The 27,930-nt window shown below is 39.0% G+C and overlaps 1 protein-coding gene and 1 pseudogene across 6 annotated transcripts in view; both read left to right on the top strand.

The window, feature by feature from the left end:
- FGFR1OP2 (FGFR1 oncogene partner 2) overlaps positions 1-27,930 on the top strand; it is a 43,154-nt gene that overhangs the window by 7,307 nt on the left and 7,917 nt on the right. For 4 of the 6 annotated variants that reach the window (XM_037846009.1, XM_037846006.1, XM_037846011.1 and 1 more), the window contains exons 2-4: positions 15,605-15,662; positions 25,266-25,414; positions 27,411-27,528. In XM_037846009.1, coding sequence (XP_037701937.1) covers positions 25,280-25,414; positions 27,411-27,528 — 253 coding nt within the window. In that variant the 5' untranslated portion in view covers positions 15,605-15,662; positions 25,266-25,279. The remainder of the gene's footprint in view (positions 1-15,604; positions 15,663-25,265; positions 25,415-27,410; positions 27,529-27,930) is intronic. The other 2 variants (XM_037846010.1, XM_037846008.1) reach the window with 1 other exon arrangement.
- LOC119541774 lies at positions 15,690-16,381 on the top strand (annotated as a pseudogene).

The raw sequence follows: 27,930 nt of genomic DNA, 5'->3' as shown, positions 1-27,930 counted from the left end.
TATAGTTTGTTTATCCACAGTCATGTGGAAGGACATCTAGGTTATTTCCCCTTTTGGATGATTATGAATAGAGCTGCTGTAAACATTCAAGTAGGTTTTTTTTCTGTGAACATAAATTTCATTTCTCTAAAGTAAATACCCAGTAGTAGTAGTGCTGAGTCTTATGGTAGCTATATGTATAACTTCATAAGAAACTGCCAAGCCATTTTCCAGAGCAGCGATGTATGAGAATTCCAGTTGCTCTGCATCCTTCCTGGCACTTGGTATATCAGTATTTTTTTTTTTATTTTAGCCATTTTAATATAGGTGTAATGGTATCTTAAAAAAAAAAAAAAAGTTTTATTTACACACCATGCACTCCATCCGAAGTAGACACTCAGTGGCTCTTGGTATAATCACAGAGCTGTGCATTCATCACCACAGTCAATTTGAGAACATTCTTATTGGTCCAAAAAGAAAAATCCCGTACTCTTTATACCTCCCCCCTTATTGACACTTAATATTGGTGTAGTACGTTTGTTAAAATTTATGAAAGAATATTACAATATTACTGTTAACTATAGTCCATAGTTTGCATTAGTTGTATTTTTCCCATAAGCCACCCTACTATTAAAACCTAATAGTGACATACATTTGTTCTAGTTCATGTAAGAACATTCTTGTATTTGTGCAATTAACCATAATTATCATCCACAACAGGGAGCACTGTGTTATATAGTCCCTTGTTTTATCCTCTAGCTTTCCTTCTAGTGACATACATGACCCTAAACTTCCCCTTTCAACCATAATCACACCCATAATTCAGCATGTTAATTACACTCAAAGTAATACGCTATCATCAGTTCTGTCCATTTCCAAATGTTTACAATCAACCTTGTTAAAAATTCTGTACAGATTAAGCATCATCTCCCTGCTGGTATCTTATTACAGTTTTGATTTTCATTTCTCTAATGGCTAATGATATTGAACATCTTTTCTTATGCTTATTTGCCATCTATATCTTCTTGGTTAAGTGTTAAAATCTTTTGCCCATTTTCAATGGATGTTGTGTTACTGTTAGTTTTGAGAGTTTTTATTATGCTACAAATAGTCCCGTGCATCAGATATGTGCTTTGCAAATATATTACCCTCTGTAGCATCTTTTCAGACCATCTCTTTAGTGTCTTTCCCAGAGCAAAAATTCCTAGTTTTTTTTGAATCTCAGATTTTATTGAGATATATTTACATACCATATATTTCATCCAAAGTATACGTCTCACAGTATCATCACTTACTTAATATTAGACCGTTTTCATTGCTCCAAAAAGAAAAATATCAGATAGATATACACAAAAGAAAACCCCTTTATTATTGACCTCTAGTATTGGTGTGGTACAACTTTTACTGTTGATGACAGAATATTAAGTTATTACTGTTAACTATAGTCCATGGCTTTCAATATATAATTTTCCGTATATACTACTATATTATTAACTGTTTGTACAAGTGTTGTATATTTGTAGTAGTTCATGCAAGAACTTATTTATATTCGTAGTGTTAATCAGTCACATACATGACTCTAAACAACCCCTTTTAGGTGTAAGATGATATCTCATTGTGGTTTTGATTTGCATTTCCCTAATAGCTAATGAAGATGAACATCTTTTCATGTGCTTTTAAACCATTTCTATTTCCTCTTTGGAAAAATATCTGTCCGTATCCTTTGCCTGTTTTATAATTGGGTTGTTCGTCCTTTTATGGTTGAGTTGTAGGATTTCTTTATACATACTAGATAACAAAATCTTAACAGATACATGGTTACCAAATATTCTCTCACATTGAGTTGGCTGCCTCTTTACCCTTTAGACAAAGTCCTTTGAAGCACAGAAGTGTTCAATCATGAGGCGTTCTCATCTGTCTGTTTTTTCTTTCATTGCTTATCCTTTGGGTGATTTCTCCAACTTTACTCATTTTCAAAATTGTTTTGGTCATTCTGGCTTCTTTTCATGTGCCAGTTTGGATATAATATGTCCCTCACAAAAGACATGTTCTTTTAATCCAGTTTTGTGGGATATTTGGATTAGGTTGTTTCCATGGAGATACAAGTCACCCAACTGTGGGTGAAACCTTCTGATTAGATTATTTCCATGGAGGTGTGGCCCCGCCCATTCAAGGTGGGTCTTAAGGAGTCCTTTAAGTGTCTCAGGAAGAGAGAGAGAAGCGGAGCCAGAGCTGACAGAGATGCTTAGAGATGCTTGAAGATGCTAAACTAAGAGATGAAGCCCAGAGTTTGCCCCAGAGAAGCTAAGAGAAAATCCCCAGACACTTAGAGAGAAATGCCCTGTAAGAAAGAAGCAAGGAATAACAGGAGCTGAGAGAGAGGAGCTAAGACAAAAGCCCAGAGACATTTTGGAGAAAGCTATTTTGAAACTCAACCCAGGAGCAAAGGACCAGCAGATGCCAGCCTCACGTGCCTTCCCAGCTGACAGAGGTATTCTGGATGCCATTAGCCTTCCTTCACTGAAGATATCCTCTTGTTGATGCCTTAGTTTGGACATGTTTATGGCCTTAGAACTGTAAATTTGTAACCTAATAAATCCCCTTTTTGGTGTTTTGCATAATGGCAGCAATTAACAAATTGGAACATTGCATTTCCATAGAAATTTTAGAATCAGCTTCTCAAGTCCTACAAAACTATTCTTCTTGGATTTTTATTGAAATTGCATGAAATCTCTAGATCAATTTGGGAATAACTGACATCTGTACTATTTTTATTCTTCCAAGCCATGAACACAGTATGTCTCTCCATTTATTTAGGTCATTAGCATTTTCTAGTTACTAGCATACAGATTTTACACTTTTTTAAAAAAAAATTTTGCCTAAGAATTTCATTGTTTTTAGAACTGTTGTAAATGATTTTTTAAATTCTGGCTTCCAGTCATTCATTGCTAGTATATAGAAAAATGATTGGTATCTGTGCATTGATATCATATCCTATAGCATTGCTAAAATCACTTACTCATTCTAGGAATTTTTTTGTGAATTCCTTGGAATAGTCGGCTGCAAAAGGGACAGTTTTATTCTTTCCAATCTATTTGCCTTTTATTTCTTTTTCTCGTCTTACTGCACTGGCAAGAACTGCCAGAATGCTATTGAACAGAAATGGAGACTCCAGACATCTTTGCTTTATTCCCAGCTTTAGAGGAAAAGCGTTCAGTCTTCCACCATTAAGTATGATGTTTGATACAGGCTTTTTTGAATGTGCCGTTTTTCAGTATAAGGAAATCCTCTTCTATTCCTAGTTTGCTGAAAATTTTTATCATGAAAGGATGTTGAATTTCTGCAGATGTATTCTCTCCATCAATTAATAGATCAAGTGGTTTTCTTCTATGGTAGGTTACATTGATTGATCTTTGAAACAGCCATGGTTTCTGCAATAAACCCCCAATTGGTCAGGGTATATTATTTTTATATATTACTGGGTGTCATTTGTCAATTTTTTTTGAATATTTTTACAATCATTGTCATGAGAGAGATATTGGTCTGTAGTTTTCTTTTTTTTTGTTACTGTCTTTGTCTGATTTGGGTATCAGAGTAATGTTGCTATTATTTTTTGAGTTTGGAAGTATTTCCTTGAAGATATTGGATAAGATTAGTGGTGTATCTTCTTTAAAGTTTTTGTAGAATTCACCATTCGTGCCATCCAGGTCTGGAGATTTCTTTTGTGGATGATTTTTAACAACAAATTCAATTTCTTTAATAGGGCTGTTAATTATATCACTGTTAATAGTTACCCATTTTGTTTGAGTTTGTCATTTCTGATTTTCAAAGAATTAGTCTTTCATCTAAATTACCCAGTTTATATGTGTAAAATTGATTGTAGTATTCAGTTATCCTTTTAATGAATTAGGAGTCAACACTTGCATCCATCCATCCCTTCTTTCATTCTTGATATAGGTAGTTCGTCTCCTTTCTCTTGTCCCCCACCCCCAACCCCCTTTTTTCTTTCACTGAAGATTGTCAATTTTATTGACCTTTTCAGAGAACCAGTTTTTGGTTTCATTGGTCCCTTTCTGTTGCTTTTCTTTTTTCAGTGTCACTGATTTCTACTCTTACTTTTACTATTTCCCTTTTTTTAATTTACTTTGGGGTTATTTTATTTTGCTCTTTTTTTTTTTTTTTTCTTGTTGCTTAAGGTTGAAGCTTAGATCATTGATTTAGACCTTGCATATTTTCTGATATAAGCATATTCAAAGTACTGTTTTACCTGCACCACAAAGTTTTTACGTTACATTTTCCTGTTTATTTAGATGAAAATATTTTCTAATTTCCAAAGAACATTCCCTTTTAACTTGTGGATTATTTAGAAGTATGTTGTTTAATTTCCAAATTTTTTTTTTGTATTGTGTTATTTATTTTAATTTAATTCCGTTATGATTACAGAACATAATTTGTCTGATTTCAGTTATTTTAAATTTGTTGTTTTATTTTATGATCCGGGATATGATCTATCTTAGTGAGTGTTCCATTTGCACTTAAAAAAATAATGTATATTCTGCTATTCTGGGGTGCAATATTTAATAAATACCAGTTTGATCCACTTGGTGGATAGTGATGTTCATTTCTTCCATATCCTTGCTGATTTTTGACGTACAAGTTCTATCAATTATTGACAAAGGAGTATTGAAGTATTCAGCAATTATTGTGGATTTGCCTATATATTCTTTCGATTGTTTGAGTTTTTGCTTCATGTATTTTGAAACACTCTAGTTAAGTGCATATACATTTAGTATTCTTCATCTTCTTGGTGATTTGACTCTATTATGTAATGTTCATCTTGTCCCCGGTATTTTTCTTTTCTTTGAAGTCTACTTTGTCTAATATTACTTTAGTCACTCCAGCTTTCTTTTTTTAAAATATAACAGATTTATTGAAAATATAATTCACATTACTACATTATTCACTTTCTTTTCATTTAATGTGTATAATGGTTTTTAGTGCATTCACAGAGTGGTGCAACCATCACCACAGTCCATTTTAGAACATTTTCATCACCCTAAAAAGAAACCCCTTATCTGTTAGCAGTCACTCACCATTCTGCTTTACCCCCTAGCCCTAGGCAACTGCTAACCTACTTTCTGTCTCTGTTGCTTTAACTCTTCAGGGAATTTCATACATACAGGGCTATACAACATGTGGTCTTTCATGACTGGTTTCCTTCACTTAATGTTTTCAAGGTTCCTCCATGTTGTGGTATGCCATTACTTGATTTCTTTATATGGCCTAATAATATTTAATTGTAAAGATACACCACCTTCTGTTTATCTATTCATCCATTAATTGACGTTTGGGTTGTTTCTACTTTGTGGCTATTATGAATAATGCTGCTGTGAATATTTGGGTACAAATTTTTCCTTGGATATTTTTTCATTTTCTTGGATATGTACATAGGAGTGGTTGCTGGGTTATATGGTATATTCTATGTTTAACTTTTTTGAGGAACTGGCAGACTGTTTTCTAAAGTACCTGCACATTTTACATTTCTACCAGCAATGTACAAAGGTTCCAATTTCTCCACATCTTCATCAACACCTGTTATTATCTGCCTTTTTTATTATGGCGATCCTGGTGGGTATTTCATTGTATTGACTTGCATTTCCCTGATGGCTAATGATGTTGAACATCTTTTCATGTACTTACTGTCACTCCAGCTGTCTTTTGATTTAGTGTTTGCATAGTATATCTTTTTCCATCCTTTTACTTTTAACCTACATATATTTTAAGTGAGTTTTTGCATAGACAACATATGGTTGTGTCATTTTTTTAATTCATTCTGATCAGGTCTTTAATTAGTGTGTTAGATTATTTAGATTTCAGTCTACCTTCTATAATTTGATTTCTGCTTGTTTTTTCTGTATTTTCTTCCCTTATTTCCCTTTTTTGCCTGCTTTTGGGTTATTGAACATATTTAAATTCATCTTAATTCATCTGTTGTGGTTTTGACTATCTCTTTGTGTAGTTTTTGTAGTGATTTCTCTAGTAATTACAATATACAAAGCTTTTTGCAGTCTACTTAGAATTAATATTTTGCCACTTTAAGTTCAATTTAGACCTTTTCGCCATATAGGTCCCTTTACCCTTCCTCCTCTATCCTGTGGTTGTATTATATATTACATCTATATAAATTGAAAATTCCATCAAAAAAATTAGTTTTCAACCATCAAACATTGTAAAGAACTCAAGAGAATACTTTATTATATCTACCTAGATATTTACCATTTTTGTTGCTCTTACTTCATTCCTGGTCCTCCAAGTGTCCTTATATTATTTTTCTTCTTTCTGAAGAATTTCCTTTAGAACAAATCTGCTGGAAATAAATTATCTTGTCTTTCATGCGAGAATTATTTTTATTTCACCTTCATATATGAAGGGTGTCTTCTCTGGATATAGGATTTTGAGATGACAATTCTTTTCTTTCACTACTTTAATACTGTTCCATTTTCTGCTGGCCTTCATGAATTTTTATGAGAAATCTGCAATCATTCGAAGTGTTGGTTCCCTCTAAGTGATTTTTCTTTGGCTGCTTTCAAGATTTTTTCTTTGTAGGTTTTTTTTTTTTTTTTAATAGGGAAATCTGAAGAACCTCTTTTCTTTGTAGCATTTCAAAGAAGTGAATTATTCTAAAATTGCTCTAGGTATTAGTGGTTTTATTTACTTTATTTAGCAAATTGTTGCAGTATCTTAGAGGGCCACAGTTAGGTTATTTGGACAGTTTGGTCTGATAGTAAGAAAGGATTTTTACAGGGTGACTTGACTACGTATTGTATATTAAGCCTGGTATTATCACTTTCATTTTTAATATAAAATTCATTATCAAATAAAAAGTCAGAATTTGGTACTAGAGAGACCAAAAGTTTTGTTTGGGGCTTGGATACTTCTTGAATTATGGAAACACAATCATGAAATTTTCTTTCAGTAGGTAAGAATTGCTGGATTAAGAGTGTTACAGCAGTGGATGGTGACAGGAAAGCGAGAAAGTAACAATCTTTCATAACTATTCAACTAGAATGAAAATTTTGCATGGTTCCATTACCAATAGGGATACTACTACATGTGGTGAGCTTAAAACTCTAGTATAACCACTGACAATGCTTCAATTAACTTATTTGATGTCTGTAATTCCCCTGAGGTATGGAAACTGACTAAGCTTTAAATACTGATTTAGGGTGTAGGATTTAATAGACAATGAGACTTTGGTGCCATTTCATTGAGTTAATACTCCTAGAATACCACTTAACTTTTTCTTTTTTTTTTTTTCTTTAACTTTATTTTGAAATAAATTCAAACTTACGGGAACGGTTGCAAAAACAATACAAACCCCATAGACAGAACTCCAGCATACCCCGACCCCCCCCCTCCACCGATACCCAGATCCACCAACTTTAACATCTTGTCACTCTACCATTTCTTTCTTTCCCTCCCTCCATATCTATCATCCATTACGTATTGCTCTGTCTTCTGAACATATGAGAGCAAGCTGCACACATCTTTGAACAAACAATATAATTCACATATACATTTCCCATGAACAAGAACATTGATTTATGCAATCACGTTAAGCACAACTAAGAAGTTCAAGAAATTCAGCGTTGATAAAAAGCTTACATTCTATATTTCATTTTTTTCTTACATCCCAACTGTGTCCCTTTGAGCCTCCTCTCCTCCGTCCTCAGATCCCATCCAGGATCATCCTTGGCATTTAAATGTCATTATCTATTTAGACTGGTTTTCTTTTTTCAATTGTGGAAACATATGTACAGCATAAATCTTCTCATTCCAACCCCTCCTAAGCATTCCATTAGTGGGATTAATCACATTCACAATGTTGCAATGCCGTCACCTTCCCACCATCCATTACTAGAAATTTCCCCTCACCCCAAACGGATATCCTACACTCATTTCTTACTAACTCCCCAATGCCCCTTTCCCGACTTCTCCTAACCCATAATCTACTTTTTGTCTCTATAATCATATTCTCTGATACTTTCTTTGTGTTTACCGTGCGGCTTAAATTTAACATCTTAAATCTATAACAATCTGGTTTTCTTTGATACCAACTTAACTTCAATAGGACACATAAACTATGTTCCTATACTCCTCCATTACCCCACCATTATGTAGTTCTTGTCAAAAATTACATATTTTATATTGAGTCCAAAACCACTGATTTATCATTACACTTTATGTATTTTAGATCCTGTAGGAAGTAAATAGTGGCGTTACAAATAAAAAATACAGTAGTATTGGTATTTATATTTACCATGTGATCTTTACTGGAAATCCTTATTTCTTCATGTGGTTTCAGTCAGTTGTTTAGTGTCCCTTCCTTTCAGCCTACACAGTTCCCTTTAGCATTTGTTATAGGACTAATTTACTGGTAATGAAGTCCCTTAGTTTTTGATTATCCGGGAATGTTTTCATTTCGCCCTCATTTTTACCCTCCAGGTGTTTGTGAATTTTCTAAGTCTCTGATGGTTATTGACTTCTATTTCTATTCCATTGTGGTCAGAGAATGTGCTTTGAATAAATTCAATTTTTTTATGTTTATTGAGGCTTGTTTTATGTCCCAGCATGTGGTCTATTCTGGAGACAGTTCCATGATCGCTAGAGAAGAATGTGTATCCTGGTGATTTGGGATGTAATGTTCTATATATGTCTGTAAAATTTCTCTATATATCTCTCTTTGTTTCTCTGTTGATAGGGCTCCCTTTAGTATCTGAAGTAGCACAGGTCTTTTATTAGCAAAATCTCTCAGCATTTGTTTGTCTGTGAAAAATTTAAGCTCTCCCTCAAATTTGAAGGAGGGTTTTGCTGGATAAAAAGTATTCTTGTTTGGAAATTTTTCTCTCTCAGAATCTTAACTATGTCATGCCACTGCCTTCTCGCCTCCATGGTGGCCGCTGAGTAGTCATCTTATGTTGTTTCCTTTGTGGTGAATTGCTTTTCTCTTGCTGCTTTCAGAACTTGCTCCTTCTCTTCCGTATTTGACAGTCTGATCAGAATATGTCTTGGAGTGGGTTTATTTGGATTTATTCTATTTGGAGCTTGTTGGGCATTTATGCTCTGTGTATGTATATTGTGTAGAAGGTTTGAGAAGTTTTCGCCAACAATTTCTTTGAATACTCTTTCTAGACCTTTACCCTTCTCTTCCCCTTCTGGGACACCAATGAGTCTTAAATTTGGACGTTTTATTTTATCTATTGTATCCCTGAGATCCATTTCGATTTTTTCGATTTTTTTCTCCATTCTTTCTTTTGTTCTTTCATTTTCTGTCCTATTTCTCAAGGCTGCTGAGTCATTGTTCAGCTTCCTCTAGTCTTGTGTTATGAGTATCCAGACTCTTTTTAATTTGGTCAACAGTTTCTTTTATTTCCATAAGATCATCTGTCTTTTTGTTTACTCTTGCAGTTTCCTCTTTATGCTCTTCTAGGGTCTTCTTCATGTCCTTTATATCCTGTGCCATGCTCTCATTTGCCTTTAGTTCTTTGATTAATTGCTCTAAGTACTGTGTCTCCTCTGATCTTTTGATTTGGGTGTTTGGGTTTGGGTTCTCCATATCGTCTGGTTTTATCATATGCTTTAAAATTTTCTGTTGTTTTTGTCCTCTTGGCATTTGCTTTACTTGATAGGGTTCTTTTAGGATATGAAGGATTATTCAGACACCAGTCTCTAATTTGTCAGATCTACAGGTTGGTGGCATACAGTTTCTCTAACCAGCAAATGGCGTCCGCAAGTCACCTATTCCCCATAAGTCAGTTCTCCCCAACTTTGTCTTTGTGGTGTGTGGAGGTCTGATTGTTGTGGGGTTCAGTTGGTGCGCTAAGTTTGGGTGTGTTTTTGGTGGTGCCACCCTGAATGTGGGGCGTGTGCGTGGGCGGTTAGGGAGGCAGGGCAGCTTTGATAATCAAACCTCCCAGGTGTTCCTGGAGATTTAAGGCTGTTCCAAGAGTCTAAACCTTCAGTTTGGTCTCACCACAGATTGTCTCTGCCACTGACCCACAAGTCCTTGGTATTGGCGTATAGTCCCTGGGATTTCCGAGTGGGTCGCTCTTCTCAGCTGTGCCCTTCTTAGGGCCTCTGCTGAGGGATGTCTGTGCTACATCACAAGTGCACGTCATCCCTCAAGGGAAGTTCTGGGCCACCGAGCCGTGTGGGGGCATTCCCAGCCTGCTGAAAGATGGCTGAATGGGGCATGTTAATTTCCCCCTTTTTGCACAGCTCCACCTTCCTAGCTCCAGGACAATTAGCTGTGGGTGCACTAAAGACTGTTGTCCACGCCTGGTACTGTGGCATGTGCTTGTGTTGCTGGAAACACTTTCTGTCACAGTGTGTCCCTTGGTGCGTCTCTGGGCTATGGCGCCTGCACCGGGCAGGAGCGTTCCCAGCCCACTGTGAAGATGGCTGCAAGGGACATGGTTTTCTTCCTCTTTTGGCTAACCTCTATCTTCCTCACTCCGAGACAATTAGCAGCAGGTGTATGAAAGGCTATCTTCCATGCCAGATATTGAGGCATTCGCACAGCCCGTTCCTGCCACACTTCACTGTGTGGTTCTTGCTGCCGTATCTGCACCCACTTTTGGTTTTTTTTTAAAAAAAGAACTTGTCCGCCTCCAAATGCCAACTCACAGTTTCCCCACACTGCAGCGCGGCCGCTGGACATTCAGCCGGCTCACTCACTCATTTCCGAACACAGACTCCCAGTTTCACCAAGTGCACGGTCCCTGTGGATTTAGCAGAACTTGTCCAGCTGGTGCATTGCTGGAACTGGGTTCTGGGTCACTTTCTGGCTTTTATCTAGTATTTTTCACGGAGGTGTTTTTTTTTTTTTTGCCCTGTCTCACCTTAGCTGCCATCTTAACGTTCTCCTATCCTTTTCATTATTGTACAAAACAAAGATTGATGATTATCTAGGAAGACTCTATCTGGACTCAGGTCTCTGCTCCAATTAAGATGTCTATTTCCGGAGCGATCTAGGATGGCGGCATAGAGAGGAGTGGAAGCTAAGTAGTCCCCCTGGAACAACTTAAAAAAAAACAGAAACAACTAGCATACAATCCAGAATAACTGCAGGAGGACAGACATGAACATCCAATCATCATACACCAACCTGATTTGGGAGGAATGCCCAAGATCACAGCACAAAATCTGTAAGTAAAAACTGCGGATCCAAATTGGGAGACCCCTCCCCCGTAGCCCAAACTACAAAGCCTCGTAGGGCCGGAGAGAAGCTTTCTCCCAGTGAGTGAATATAGCTCAACTGAGCTCCAACTGGGGTTTTAATTAGCGAGTGTGAACTGCTCACTACGAGGTGCGAATCCCCAACAAGTAGAGGCTTTGGGTGACAACTAACCTTGGAAAGCCGGAGGGTCTCCTCGGACTAGCTCTGTTCCTTTTTCAACTCAGTGGAGAAAGCCTTGGTCATTTTGAGTTCCCAGTTCTGTGACCCAGACAAGGGTGTGGCACAGGCAGAGAGAGACCATTGAAATGCTAATGACCTCCCCCTAAGGCATCCATCTTCTCTAAAGAGGAGAGGGGTGGGTCCCAGCTTTACTGCCTGCCTTTCATTCAGAACTTAACACCAGTCAAGAATTACAGGCTAATCTTCACATCAGGCAGACAGCCTCCCTGCACGGCCCGGCAGCCCAGGGCTTAGCTTGAGGGATGACGTGCACAGCCTTCCCTCAGCAGAGGTCCGGAAGATCACAGCTGAGAAGGGGGTCCCACTTGGAAAACCCAGGGACACTATGTCAATGCCAGTGGTATGTGGGTCAGTGACAGAAAATCTGGGGCGAAACTGAAATGAAGGCTTAGACTCTTGCGGCAGCCTTGAATCTCTGGGAACCTGGGGGATTTGAATATTAAAGCTGCCCTTCCTCTCTGGCCACCCATACACGTGCCCCACATTCAGGGCGGACGGCTCCAGCAACACACCCAAACTGAGTTTTCCAACTGAACCCCACAAGAATCATTTCCCCACACACCGCAGAGACAGAATTGGGGAGAACTGACTGGAGGTGTATAGGTGACTTGCAGACGCTATCTGCTGGTTAGTTAGAGAAAGTGTACGCCAAGAAACTGTTTCTGAAAAATTAGATTGGTATCTTTATTTTTTCAACTTGAAAGAACCCTATCAAGCAAAGCAAATGCCAAGAGGCCAAAAACAACAGAAAATCTTAATGCATATGATAAAACCAGATGATATGGAGACTCCAACTCCAAACTCCCAAATCAAAATATCAGAAGAAGAACAGTACTTAGCAAAATTATTCAAAGAACTACAATCAAGGAATGAAAACATGGCAAAGGATTTAAAGGACATCAAGAAGACCATGGCCCAGGATATAAGCGACATAAAGAAGACCCTAGAAGAACATAAAGAAGACATTGCAAGAGTAAATAAAAAAAATAGAAGATCTCATGGAAATAAAAGAAACCGTTGGCCAATTTAAAAAGACTCTGGATATTCACAATACTAGATTAGAGGAAGCTGAACAACGTCTCAGTGTCCTAGAAGTCCACAGAACAGAAAATGAAAGAACAAAAGAAAGAATGGAGAAAAAAAATGAAAAAATCAAAATGGATCTCAGGGATACAACAGATAAAATAAAACGTCCAAACTTAAGACTCATTGGTGTCCCAGAAGGGGAAGAGAAGAGTAAAGGTCTAGAAAGAGTATTCAAAGAAATTGTTGGGGAAAACTTCCCCAACCTTCTACACAATATAAATACACAAAGCATAAATGCCCAGCAAACTCCAAATAGAATAAATCCAAATAAACCCACTCCAAGACATATTCTGATCAGACTCTCAAGTACTGAAGAGAAGGAGCAAGTTCTGAAAGCAGCAAGAGAAAAGAATTCACCACATACAAAGGAAACAACGTAAGACTAAGTTGTTACCACTCAGCGGCCACCATGGAGGCGAGAAGGCAGTGGCATGACATATTTAAAATTCTGAGAGAGAAAAACTTCCAACCAAGAATACTTTATTCAGCAAAACTCTCCTTCAAATTTGAGGGAGAGCTTAAATTTTTCACAGACAAACAAATGCTGAGAGACTTTGCCGACGAAAGACCTGCCCTACTTCATGTTCTAAAGGGAGCCCTACCAACAGAGAAACACAGAGAGAGAGATAGAGAGAAATTTAACAGACATGTATAGTACCTTACATCCCAAATCACCAGGACACTCATTTTTCTCTAGTGATCACAGATCTTTCTCCAGAAGGGACCATTAGCTGGGACATAAAACAAGTCTCAAGAAATTAAAAAAATAAATAAATAAAAATAGTGAATATACTGAAAGCACATTCTCTGACCACAATGGAATACAAATAGAAGTCAATAATTTTTGAACTGTAACTCCACTATTTACTTCCTGCATGATATAAATTACACGAACTCTAATGACAAATCAGTGGTTTTGAACTCAGTGTAAAATATGTGATTTTAGACAACTATATAAAGGTTGGGGAATGGAGGAGTATAGGAACATAGTTTATGTGTCCTATTGAAGTGAAGGTGGTATCAAAAAAAGCAAAATTGATATGGATTTAAGAGGTTAATTTTAAGCCCCACAGCAAACACAAAGAAGTTTTCAGAGAATATAACCATAGAGATGAAATGTAGAGTTTGGCTTAAGAGAAATGGGGGAAGGGGCAATGGGGAGTTAAGAAATGAGTGTGGAGTTGCTGTTTGAGGTGAAGGGAAATTTCTAGTAATGGATGGTGGAAAAGAGCATTAAAACATTCTAAATGTGATTAATTCCACTAATGGAAGGTTAGGGAGGGGGTAGAATGGGAAGATTTAGGCGGTATATATGTTTCCACAAGTGAAAAAAAAAAAAGTCTAAATAGATGACGATTGAATGCCAAGGATGAACTTGGATGGGATTGGAGGATAGAGGACAGGTGCCTCAAAGGGACACAGTTGAGACATAAGGTAAAGGAAATATAGAATGTAAGCTTTGTATCATTGTTGAATCTCTTGTACTTCGTAGCGGTGCTTAATGGGATTGCATAAAAAATGTTCTCGTTCATGGGAAGTGTATACGTGGATTATAGTGTATGTTCAAGGATGTGTGCAGCTAGCTCTCATATGTTCAGAAGACAGAGCAATAGATGGTGGGTGATAGATAGGGAGGGAGGGAAAGAAATAGTGATGTGACAGTATGTTAAAGTTGGTGGATTGAGCTATAGGTGGAGGGGGGTCAGGGTATGGTGGTATTCTTTGTATGGGGTTAGTATTGTTTTTGTATCTGTTCCTATAACTTTGAATTTATTTCCAAAAAAAAATAAATAAAAGCAAAAAAAAAAAAAAAAAAAAACACAGTTTCGACCTTTACCCTTTGGCCTGGTTTGCCCTGGTCTTAACCAGACCTGCTTCATTCATATCACTAATTGAATCCTGGGCTCTTTTTCAGCTTTTTTTTTTTTTTTTTAACAATGGCTGTATGCACTAATACTGACATTCATATCTGCCGAGCTCTAGCTCTGAGTTTCAGGGGTCTCAGAGATACGCATTATGACAGGTAATTTTAACACAGGACAATACTCACAATATTATAGGCATGTACAATATTCTGAAAAAAATAAAGAATTGGGCATAATTAACTTGGAAGAGTTAGGAAAGACTTCATGGAGGAGGGATAGTGTGCTGGGTTTTGGAATGAAGGGCCCTATCCAGGGTAAGCAGGCAAGAAAAATAAAAAGAAAGGTATGACAGTTTCTCAGAATGCTAAATACAGAATTACTCTATAATCCAGCACTTTTATTTACCTAGGGGAAATGAAAACATATGTCTACCTAAAGACTTGTACACAAATGTGCAAAGCAGCATTATTCACAATAGCCAAAAAGTAGAAACCTGAAAGTCCATCAACTGGTGAATGGATAAACAAAATATGGTATACGCACACGTGAAATATTATTCAGGAAGGAAAAGGAAGTACTGATACACGCTAAAACATGGATGAACCTCAGAAACATTATACTCAGTGAAAGAAGCCAGACACAAAAGAACACATATTGCATGATATTCACATGCAATGTCCAGAATAAGGAAATCCAGAGATGGAAAGTAGATTAGTGATGCCTAGGGCTGGGGGTGAGAACTGTAACAGGCACAAGGTTTGTTTGGGGGATGATGGAAATGTTCTAAAATTAGATTGTGGTGATGGTTGGACAATTCTGTAAATATACTAAAAATCACTGAACTGTACTCTTAAAATGGATGAATTGTATGAAATGTGAATTATATCTCAGTAAAGCTATTAATAAAATAAAGTTTTATATCTACCCATAACAAAAAAAAAAAAAAAGATGTCTATTCTATGTCCATGGATCCTGTTGCCCAAGGGATTATGGGGGCATAGCTTTTTTCCCCCACCCCGTAATTTCTTGAATTATTTACGGTGCAGATATTCTCATGATTAAATCAGTTATCATGCGATTATATGTAGGAGTGTCAGTACATTTTTGCAACAGATCCTATCACATTTATTGATGTTATGTTACAGAGAATAAAGGAGTATTCTTCTGATAGTGATCCCCAAAATTTCATTTACAGGTTGGAATCTAGGACTGTTTAGTGATTCCCGTTACTTGAATTATCCTGTTAAACCAAGGTAAATAAAGTTAATTTTCTCACAAGTCTTTTACAATTTATTTTAAACTCTCAAAATTTGTCCTTTATTTTCTTCTTTCACCATCTGCTACAATTAGTTTTTTTACTTCAAGGCAAGATTTTATTTTCTCTGTAAATTTTTTTACTTATTAAAAGTCAATTTGGCTGCCGCCATCATGCCTCCACCTAGGGTCTCAGTGAAGCTGGATGACGCTCCAGAATGGGAGACAAGCCAATTTGGGAGCAGATTGGATTCAGCTTCATTCAGCATTACTACCAGTTATTTGATAATGACAGAACCCAACTAGGAACAATTTATATTAATGTATCATGCCTTACATGAGAAGGACAGCAGTTCCAGGGGAAAGCTGCCATTGTGGAAAAGTTGCCTAGCTTTCCATTCCAGAAAATCCAGCACAGCATCACAGTGCAGGACCATCAGCCTACACCAGATAGCTGCATCATCAGCATGGTTGTGGGCCAGCTCAAGGCTGATGAAGACCCCATCATGGGGTTCCACCATATGTTCCTATTAAAGAACATCAGTGATGCTTGGATTTGTACCAATGACATGTTCAGGCTTACCATGCACAACTTCGGCTGACCACCTCCCAGCCAGGCACCCGTGCTGTTTCCTCCCTCTTCCCGGTACTATTCACACTCCTCCAGATGCTCCAAATATCATACACAAATGAGCAGGGCCACAGTGGGAGTGGGTGCAGTGTGCTGCTGCCACCAAGGTGTTGTGCATGATGTTTGGATGCTAGATTTAGTGCATCTGACAGGAGAAGTTTGTGTTGTACCAGCGCATGCGTTGGAAAGATTTAAGTAATGCAACAGATGGTCTTTTTTTTTTTTTAATCTACTGACAAGTTGCTCTAGAAACCCAAAGAATGAAAGAGAAAGCAGCTGCCTCACCGCCCAGATATTGATTTCTTCAAATGTTTCAATGCATCATTATACCATAAAATCACAGAAATTTTCTTAACCAAAAAAAAAAGTCAATTTGCCTCTTTTTCTTTTATCTTTGTTTTTGTTTTTGCTCTAAAGACAACTTTAAAATTTTACTGGGAAGGATCTGGTGTTCTAAACTAGTGGAATCAATGGCAGAAATGGTGACACTCATCATATAAACAAGGGCACTGTATTATAATCCATCTGTAATTATAGATAATTTCCCTTAAAAATTTAGGTGAAGGACAGGTGATTATTGGATGACCTGGGTCTCTCTTGGAGCCTCATCTTTAGACATATTTTAGATAGTTGTTCTATATGTTAGCCAGTTTGGGACTTGGGTTCCTTTAATGGCCCTTTGGCTTGTCATATTTACAAACAGCCTTATCTAAAGGTCACAAATTTTAGAAGACAGGTGCTTTTGGTTATTTCATCTAGAAAGCCAGAAATTGTGCTAATTTCTTGCCTGCTCATTCCTTAAAGCTCTCTGAAAAAGTCTAGTCACATATTAGTTATTTTCTATATTGGCATTTTACATTTTAATTTATTCTGATTAAATCTCCTAACTCAGGTTTGAACCCAGTTATGAAAACAGGACAATATTCCATTTGCTTCAACTGTTGGGTCATACTGTTTGAACCTTTTCTTAAGTCTGTTTTTTTGTCTTTATTTAACTTACAGTTTTGAATTTTTTAAAATCTAACTTTAAATGAAAGGCTTGTGAAACTGCTTTATGAACTCTGCTTTCTTTCTCATTTGTTAGCGTGTGTGTGTGTTTAAACAACTAGGTTATTTAAATCTTCTCTTTTCTACCCTGCTGCACTATTCTGTTTCTGAGGGTCTAATAATTAATTGAACTAATTGGCGCAGCTCTGTAGTCTATAACATAGTGTATTAGTTAGGGTTCTCCTTGGAAACAGAATCAATGAGAGATGTCTCTTATTATCAAATTGTAAAAGTGACTCACGCAACTGCGGGAGCGCACGAGTCCAAATTCTGCAGAGCCGTCAACAAGCTGTCAACTCCAAGGAAGACGTCCGACGAACTCCTCGGGAAACGAACCGACAACTTTGACGAACTCCTCAGGAAACGAACCGGCAACTTTGAAGAACTCAGGAAACGAACCGACAACTTTGACGAACTCCTCAGGAAACGAACTGGCAACTTCGACGAGCTCCCCAGGAAAAGCTTCACTGAGCAGCTGAAGAAGAAGTGAAGGTTCTCTAACTGTCCGGCTTATAAGCCTCCAACTGATCATCCGAACCAAATCCAGCCAATTGCATTCTCTCACTGTGGAAGCACGCCCCTTGATGAATCATCAGTCAGCTGCAGTCAATTGACTGATGATCCGACAAACCAACCAGCCTCAAATAGCCTCACAAGAATCGTCAGGCCAGTGCCCGCTTGACCAGACAGCTAGGCCACCTAGCCAAGTTGACACATGAACCCAACCATCACAGTCCACCCCTTGTCAACTTGGCAGTCGTACACATCACCTAAAACCATATCTTCAAAATGAACGTTACAGCTTATGCCATATGATAAGGGGATAAAACAGAGAAGAAAGCAAAAATATTTTCTTCACAGACAGATAGAAACATAATCATCACAAAACGAGGAGGAAATATTCATATCATCATAGTCCTCGTTTCTGTAACTGGTCACGTGGCCGTAGTTCATATTTATCACGACCTTCTTCCACTACCCATTCCATGTTCCCTTTACCCTCAGCAAGCACTTCAGCTGGCCGTGGTTCTTTGCCTGGTGGGGTGACCCAAACCTTCATTCCTGAAGTTTCTTGGCCATTGGTAGTCCTGCCTGGATTGGGTTGTTGCAGTTTTCCATTGACTTGAATCACGGGGCATGGTAGTACTAAGAGACGCCCCAGGGGATCTCCTGTCTGCCAGGAAAACTCTTCTTTACTTCCATTGTGTAGTTGCAGTGCTATTTCCCCTTGATAGTCAGGATCAATCACCCCAGCCAGTACAGTAATCCCCTTACTTGCCTGTTGATTCAGAGGCATAAGAAGCCCAAAGTGGCCAGGTGGCAGCCTTAACTTCCAGTTCAATGGGATTATTGTTGTGTTTCCTGGTGGAAGCACTCCTCCTTTTGGAACCAAGACCTGTAGACCAGCAGAGCTTAAACTTGCAGGGACAGGAAGCAAAAATTTCCCTAGTGGATCATTAGGAGTGATAGTGAGTGGTGCTACTCCTGTTTCCACCCCTTGATTCCTGGACCCATGAATCCTGGCTATGGGAGAAACAGCACCATAGAGTGGACGCTGATTCAGAGCATACACAGCCTCCTGGAGAACACTGCCCCAGCCCTGCAAGGTATTGCCACCTAGTTGGCGCCGTAATTGAGTCTTCAATAGTCCATTCCACCGTTCTATCAACCCAGCTGCTTCTGGATGATGGGGAACATGGTAAGACCACAGAATTCCATGAGCATGTGCCCATCCCCTCACTTCATTTGCTGTGAAGTGGGTTCCTTGGTCCGAAGCAATGCTGTGTGGAATACCATGACGGTGGATGAGGCATTCTGTAAGTCCACGTATTGTAGTTTTGGCAGAAGCATGTCGTGCAGGGAAGGCAAACCCATATCCGGAGTATGTGTCTATTCCAGTAAGAACAAATCGCTGCCCTTTCCATGATGGAAGTGGTCCGATGTAATCAACCTGCCACCAGGTAGCAGGCTGATCACCCCGAGGAATGGTGCCATATCGGGGACTGAGTGTGGGTCTCTGCTGCTGGCAAATTGGACACTCAGCAGTGGCTGTGGCCAAGTCAGCCTTGGTGAATGGAAGTCCATGTTGCTGAGCCCATGCATAACCTCCATCCCTACCACCATGACCACTTTGTTCATGAGCCCATTGGGCAATGACAGGAGTTGCTGGGGAAAGAGGCTGATTGGTATCCACCAAACGGGTCATTTTATCCACTTGGTTATTAAAACCTCCTTCTGCTGAAGTCACCCTCTGGTGAGCATTCACATGGGACACAAATATCTTCATGTTGTTTGCCCACTCAGAAAGGTCTATCCACATACCCCTTCCCCAGACTTCTTTGTCACCAATCTTCCAATCATGTTCCTTCCAAGTCCCTGACCATCCAGCCAAACCATTAGCAACAGCCCAGGAATCAGTATACAGACGCACCTCTGGCCAGTTCTCTTTCCAAGCAAAGTGAACAACCAGGTGCACTGCTCGAAGTTCTGCCCACTGGGAGGATTTCCCCTCACCACTGTCCTTCAGGGATATCCCAGAAAGGGGCTGCAGTGCTGCAGCTGTCCACTTTCGGGTGGTACCTGCATATCGTGCAGAACCATCTGTAAACCAGGCCCGAGTCTTCTCTTCCTCAGTCAACTGACTGTAAGGAACTCCCCAAGATGCCATAGCTGTGGGCTGGGCAAGAAAAGGTAAGGTGGAAGGAGTGGGGGCCATGGGCATTTGGGCCACTTCCTCATGTAACTTACTTGTACCTTCAGGACCTGCTCGAGCTCTATCTCGTATATACCATTTCCATTTTATGATGGAGTGCTGCTGTGCACGCCCAACTTTATGGCTTGGTGGGTCAGATAACACCCAGCTCATGATAGGTAACTCAGGTCTCATGGTAACTTGGTGGCCCATGGTTAAGCGTTCTGTCTCTACTAAGGCCCAGTAGCAGGCCAACAGTTGTTTCTCAAATGGAGAGTAGTTGTCTGCAGAGGATGGTAAAGCTTTACTCCAAAATCCTAAGGGCCTGCGTTGTGATTCTCCTATAGGAGCCTGCCAAAGGCTCCAAACAGCATCTCTATTTGCCACTGACACTTCCAGCACCATTGGATCAGCTGGATCATATGGTCCAAGTGGCAGAGCAGCTTGCACAGCAGCCTGGACCTGTTGCAGAGCCTCATCTTGCTCCGGTCCCCACTCAAAACTAGAAGCTTTTCTAGTCACTCGGTAAATGGGCCGGAGTAGCACACCTAAATGAGGAATATGTTGTCTCCAAAACCCAAAGAGGCCAACTAAACGTTGTGCCTCTTTTTTGGTTGTAGGAGGGGCCAGATGCAGCAGCTTATCCTTCACCTTAGAAGGAATATCTCGACAGGCCCCACACCACTGAACACCTAGAAATTTTACTGAGGTGGAAGGGCCTTGTATTTTTGTTGGATTTATCTCCCATCCTCTGCCACACAAATACCTTACCAACAAATCTAGAGTAGTTGCTACTTCTTGCTCACTAGGTCCAATCAACATGATATCATCAATATAATGGACCAGTGTGATGTCTTGTGGGAGGGAGAAATGATCAAGATCCCTGCGGACAATATTATGACATAGGGCTGGAGAGTTGATATAACCCTGAGGTAGCACAGTGAATGTAAACTGCTGGCCTTGCCAGCTAAATGCAAACTGTTTCTGGTGGTCCTTGCTGACAGCAATTGAGAAAAAAGCATTTGCCAGATCAATAGCTGCATACCAGGTACCAGGGGATGTGTTGATTTGCTCAAGCAATGATACCACATCTGGGACAGCAGCTGCAATTGGAGTCACCACCTGGTTAAGCTTACGATAATCCACAGTCATCCTCCAAGACCCATCTGTTTTCTGCACAGGCCAAATAGGAGAGTTGAATGGGGATGTGGTGGGAATCACCACCCCTGCATCCTTCAAGTCCTTAAGAGTGGCATTAATCTCTGCAATCCCTCCAGGAATCCGGTATTGCTTCTGGTTCACTACTTTGCTAGGCAGAGGCAGCTCTAGTGGCTTCCACTTGGCCTTTCCCACCATAATAGCCCTCACTCCAGGAGTCAGGGAACCAATGTGAGGATTCTGCCAGTTGCTGAGTATGTCTATTCCAATTATGCATTCCGGCACTGGGGAAATAACCACAGAATGGGTCCGGGGACCCACTGGACCCACTGTGAGACGGACCTGGGCTAAAACTCCATCAATCATCTGACCTCCATAAGCCCCAACTCTGACTGGTGGACCAGAGTGACGTTTTGGGTCTCCGGGAATTAATGTCACTTCTGACCCAGTGTCTAATAATCCACGAAATATCTGATCATTTCCTTTTCCCCAATGCACAGTCACCCTGGTAAAAGGCCGTAGGTCCCCCTGGGGAAGGCTGGGAGGAAGATTAACAGTGTAAATTTTTGGCAGTGTGACAGGGTCCTTCTCCAAGGGTACCTGGCCTTCCCTTCATTCAAGAGGCTCTGGATCTGTAAACTGTCTCAAGTCTGGGAATTGATTAAGGGGCCGTGACTCTCTGTTTTTGTAATTCAAGGGAGATTTTTGTTCACGTGGCCTAGAATTCTTCTGCTTATATAGTTCAAACAAGAATTTAGTCGATTGCCCATCTATTTTACTACTTGGTACTCCATGATCCACTAGCCAACGCCATAAGTCTCTGCGAGTCATATTATTTTGATTGCTACTTTGAGCCTGTTTTACATTATGGTAGCCCTGTCCACCTTGTCTGTGGCGATTAACTGCAGCCACTTGGCTTCTGCTGACTCGGGACCCGATTATCCCCATTGTGTTTAAGGATTCCAGCTCAGTGACAGCAGTTCCTACAGTAATATCTGACCTACAGAGAAGGGCGACTACAGAGCTCTTCAGGGATGATGGAGCTAGTTTCACAAATTTATTCCTTACAGTCCTGGTAAAAGGTGTGTCCTCTGGACATTCCAGGGCTGTGTGAGCAGGTTTTCCATGATAAATCCACTCTAACATTCCAATCTCTCTAAGCCTTTGAATCCCCTCCTCCACATTATACCAGGGCAGTTCTGGCATTTCAACTTCTGGTAATGCCGGCCACCTTTTGATCCATGTTTCAGCCAGCCACCCAAACAAACTGTTAACACCCTTTCTAACCCCTCGAGCTACAACATTGAATGCAGAATCTCTGCTTAGTGGGCCCATATCAGTAAATTCAGCCTGATCCAACCTTATATTCCTTCCACCATTATCCCACACTCTCAATATCCATTCCCACACATATTCCCCTGGTTTCTGTCTGTATAAGTTGGAAAACTCATACAGTTCTTTTGGAGTATAGCGTACTTCCTCATGGGTCACACTTTGTACCTCACCCTTTGGGGCTTGTTGGGACTTGAGCCTAGTTATAGGTCTTGAAGCAAAAACTGGTGGTGGGGGTGGGTCATGAAAAGAGTTAGAATTATCTCTCAAGCCATTCACCTCAGGGCACTCTGTTGCATTTTCATCTCTTAAAACAGGATTAGTCTCTCCAGACGAAAGAGTGAGGGCTGCTTCCTCAGGGGAGGTGATTACAAGATTAGCAGGCATTGAAGGGTCAATCTCCTTAGGTAGGAGTTGCGTGGCAGGCTCCTTAGGGCAGACTGGAGGCAGAGAAGCTGTTTCCCCAGGACAGCCCTCTACAGGTAAATCTAACAATGACCCAGCAGAATCCAGGGTTCCAATGTCCTCACTGTCATTATTATCAATCCATATGTCTCCATCCCAAGTTTCTGGGTCCCATTCTTTTCCAATCAATGCCTTTACTTTAACAGCAGACACCCTGAGAGGTTGAGATTTTAGTTTACGCTGTAAATGTGCTACTCGCACAATAAGAGACTGCGTCTGATTTTCAGAAACCTCCAGTCTGCGGGCACAGGAAATAAGATTTTCAGGGCACAGATGGAACTCTTTACATCTGTCATACGGCATTCAAGTTTTGAATTTGAAGCCTTTAGCTCATCCCTTTCTCTTACAACTGTATCCAAAGTATCTAAGAGCAGCCAGCCAACATCATTATACTTCTTAATACTGCAAAACTCTGTGAAAGTGTCGAAAACGCTGTCACCCAGAGCCTCGCTTCGTACTAGAGCACAATTAGGAGAATCAAATGGTGCTATTTTGCGTATTTCCTTTGCCAACTCCTGCCATGGACTCTTAGTACCCTCTTGATTATTGGAAATAGAGTCATTAGTGCCTCTGAATCTAATCAGAGTAGAAAACAAGTTGTAAAAGCCCATTTTAAGATTCCGTTTCTCAAGAACCACTTCCGGTACCAAGTTGTATTAGTTAGGGTTCTCCTTGGAAACAGAATCAATGAGAGATGTCTCTTATTATCAAATTGTAAAAGTGACTCACGCAACTGCGGGAGCGCACGAGTCCAAATTCTGCAGAGCCGTCAACAAGCTGTCAACTCCAAGGAAGACGTCCGACGAACTCCTCGGGAAACGAACCGACAACTTTGACGAACTCCTCAGGAAACGAACCGGCAACTTTGAAGAACTCAGGAAACGAACCGACAACTTTGACGAACTCCTCAGGAAACGAACTGGCAACTTCGACGAGCTCCCCAGGAAAAGCTTCACTGAGCAGCTGAAGAAGAAGTGAAGGTTCTCTAACTGTCCGGCTTATAAGCCTCCAACTGATCATCCGGACCAAATCCAGCCAATTGCATTCTCTCACTGTGGAAGCACGCCCCTTGATGAATCATCAGTCAGCTGCAGTCAATTGACTGATGATCCGACAAACCAACCAGCCTCAAATAGCCTCACAGGAATCGTCAGGCCAGTGCCCGCTTGACCAGACAGCTAGGCCACCTAGCCAAGTTGACACATGAACCCAACCATCACACATAGTATCCAACAAAGTCCAAAATTATATAGCAAAATTTCTCTTTTCCTGAAGTTGATGAAAATTCTTAATTTATAGCCCTTAATTTATATCACATTTTTAATTAAACTTCTAGAGACCTGACTTCTGGCCTAGTAATTTTACAATGTAATTCTACTTTGTGAGAAAACCCTGAAGAACAGTGACTGATGTACGAGACAAGATAAAACTTAATAAAAAAAAAAGAAAAATTTAAGGAGGGCAATTTTCAGAAGATTGTAAAGTTTTTGAAAGATGATTTTAGAATTAAAATTTTGTTTTGAGGTCTCAGCATGCCAGTTGAAGGAGCCGACTGTTAACTGTTTCATGTTTTGTCTCCTAATTTTGTTGAGTGCTTCCTAAGCATATTAGTTTATTGATTTTCCGTAATGGCCAACATTGTTTTAAGTCAAAACTTTGTGTTTTTGTGTGTGTGTGTTTTTTTAATTTATTTTTGTTTTTGTTTTTTGCCATTTACTAAAGAAAGTCCGAGAGTTAGGATTATAATACAACTTTATGTAGGAAACAGAAGATGTTCTAGGAGAAGGTTGAGATTTTGACATAGCATGACATAGCCAGAGGCCACTTTGGCTGCTCAGTAGCGTGGATTTGTGAATGGTGTTTCGGGTTATCTAACAAAGCAGAGGCTAGGACAACCTGACAGTCATTGACCCCAGAATGCAGACTAACAAACAAAGTGACCTTTCTCGAAAATGATGAGATGTGAGGGAATGCCTTCCTGGAAAGCAAAATTTCTGCATAAATTTCTGTATGTAAAATGTATTATTTGGCTGTGTATTTTTTTTCTTACCATAAATTTCTTGGTGTTTTAAATACATTTTGGGTATGTCTGCACATAATATATATGGGTTCTAATATTTTTGAAATACTATCAATTTAATTCCAAGCTGTGCCATCCTAACCAAATCAAACAATCAAAATTGCACAAGCTGTTCTTAATATCTGTGGTATATATAAAGCTAAAATAAGGTGATATGCAGACTTTGTTTTGACTCTTGATTTTAATTTTAATTATAGATATTCCTTCAGAAATGAGTTGTACAATTGAAAAGGCACTTGCTGATGCTAAAGCTCTTGTTGAAAGATTGAGAGATCATGACAATGTAGCAGAATCTCTTATTGAGCAAACCACAGCTCTCAACAAGCGAGTAGAAGCCATGAAGCAGGTTTGATTTTTTTGTTGTTGTTTCCATTAACAAAAGCAATTATTGATATTTATATATTGCTTAGATCATAAACTGCTGCTTAATTCAGTATCTAATTGAATTTTTATGTTCTCTAAAATTTAAAAATAGCTTGACCTGTATGTTTCAGTTTTACTTTAGGGCATGAGTTTATGTTCATGAGACACATATGTATATTCTAAAACCTGTAGATATGATCTCTTCTTTTTCTCACAGATATGCACATTTAAGTTTAGAAAATAAGTGAATGTGTTAAGTCTAGATAAATTTGACAAAAGCCATATCATACCTCTTGCTAGTTATAATATAAAAATGTTTCAGTTCTTTACAGAAGTACTCAGGTAATGCTATTTAATTAAAAAACTTTTGAAAATGATGCAAGGCAATATTTGGATTGTACTTTGAGCAGTTCTACACTTGCATTGTACTTGAGCAGTTCTACAGTCCCTACTTGCTACCATGTTTCTTATTTAATGTAGCCAATTAAAGAAGAACTGAAAAACTTCCCTTCTTGTTGTCCTCACTCGTATATCACAACTTCCAGTGGGCCATGGAATTTAGCTGTCATTTCAAGCCTTCTTCTGATAAAAATTTTCAGCTCTAAGAAAAGTATAAAATCTCTGATGTTATGGACATCAGTAGGAAAAGATATATATTCACAACCAACTCTCTTGAAACATCCATTTTGTAAAAGGATGCAACCCTGGGACACTTCTTTTATCAAAGTTACTGGAAATGATGGAGCAATTTTACTTACTTTGTTTAGCAGCTCTGTTGCCCTAAACAGATCACATGTCTCCCTAACTGTCCAGTGTGACTTAGGCACTCCACTTAATGTATATCTGATATCAAGTTGTGAAGAAGGGTTTGAGAGCTGAAGTTAAGAACCAGGAAGGTTATAATGAATAAATTACTAAATGGTTCATAAAAATGCCTTGAAAATAAAGGAGTGCAATTTTCAAGTTAGATTCCCATTTATAATTTTTAAAACCCACAATTCTCAATAACTTTGCATTTCTTAAATTATTGAGATGTTATTCACATGCTGTAAAATGTACCCTTATTAAGTGTACAGTTCAGTGGTTTTTGGTATATTCACAAGATTGTGCAGCCATAACCACTATTTAATTTTAGACTATTTCCGTCAACCCAAAAAGAAACCCTGTATCTATTAGCAGTCACTCCCCAGTCTGTCCTCCAAGCTCATGGAAACCACTAATCTTTCTGTATTTATGAATTTCCCCATTCTGGATATTTCATATGAATGGAATCAAACAATAAGCGGCCTTTTGTGTATGGCTTCTTGTAGTTAGCATAATATTTTCAAGGTTTTTCCATGTTGTAGCATGTATCAGAACTTCATTCCCTTTTATATCTGAATAATAGTCCATTGTATGGATATATAGCACATTTGGTTTATCCATTCATCAGTCAATGGGCATTTAAGTTGTTTCCGCCATTTGGTTATTATGAATAATACTGCTGTGAACATTCATGTACAAGATTTTGCAATGATATGTTTTTAGTTCTCTTGGGTATATACCTAAGAGTAGAATGGCTGTGTCATATGGTAATTCTATGTTTAACTTGTTGAGGAACTGCCAAACCGTTTTCCAAAGCAGCTATACCATTTTCCTTTCCCACCAGCAACATATGAGGCTTCCAATTTCTCTACAATTTCTCGGCCACACTTGTTGTTTTCCATCTTTTATATTATAGTCATCCTAGTGGTTATAAAGTAGTATTTCATTGTATTGATCTCCCTAAAGACTAATGATATTTTCATGTGCCTTTGGCCATTTTGATGTCCTTGAAGAAACGTCTATTCAAATCCTTTGCCTATTTCTTAATTGGGGTTATTTGTCTTCTTATTGTTGCATTGTAACAGTTCTTCATATATTCTGGATACTAGGCTCTTATCAGATAAATTATTTGCAAGTATTTTCTCCCTATATTTCTTTTTTAATCTTTGCATTAGTATCAGGAAGAAATTCAAGAACTTAACGAAGTCGCAAGACACCGGCCACGGTCCACATTAGTTATGGGAATCCAACAAGAAAACAGACAAATCAGAGAACTGCAACAAGAGAACAAAGGCAAGATATATTATCACTTAGTATAGAAAATCAAAAGAGAACGCTTGTGTGCATTTGTACTATTGATATAAAGTTAAGCTTCTGTTTTAAAATGTAAAATGGAACTCACTGTATGTTTGGAATCAGTCCATGTTTTGGACCAATTAATATTTTCAAAAATGGAAAAAGTTACTTTTTGACATTAATCCCATTTCTAATCCATAAGCCTAAATTGTATTTACTGCTATTTATCCTATCCTCTACATATTGATGTCTCCTTTGCTTGAAGTCATCTTGGATTCTCACCCTCAATATCCAGTTAGCCCCATTGTTGTTCCTATGAAATAACTCAGGTTCATTCTCTTCAATCCCACTGCCTCGGCCTTTGGCCCTGTTGTTCTTATTCTCTTGCCTGGCTTGTCC

The sequence above is a fragment of the Choloepus didactylus genome, chromosome 8 (assembly GCF_015220235.1).
Source record: "Choloepus didactylus isolate mChoDid1 chromosome 8, mChoDid1.pri, whole genome shotgun sequence".
NCBI classification, from domain to species: Eukaryota; Metazoa; Chordata; class Mammalia; order Pilosa; family Megalonychidae; genus Choloepus; species Choloepus didactylus.
This window is presented reverse-complemented; position numbering and strand designations above follow the sequence as displayed.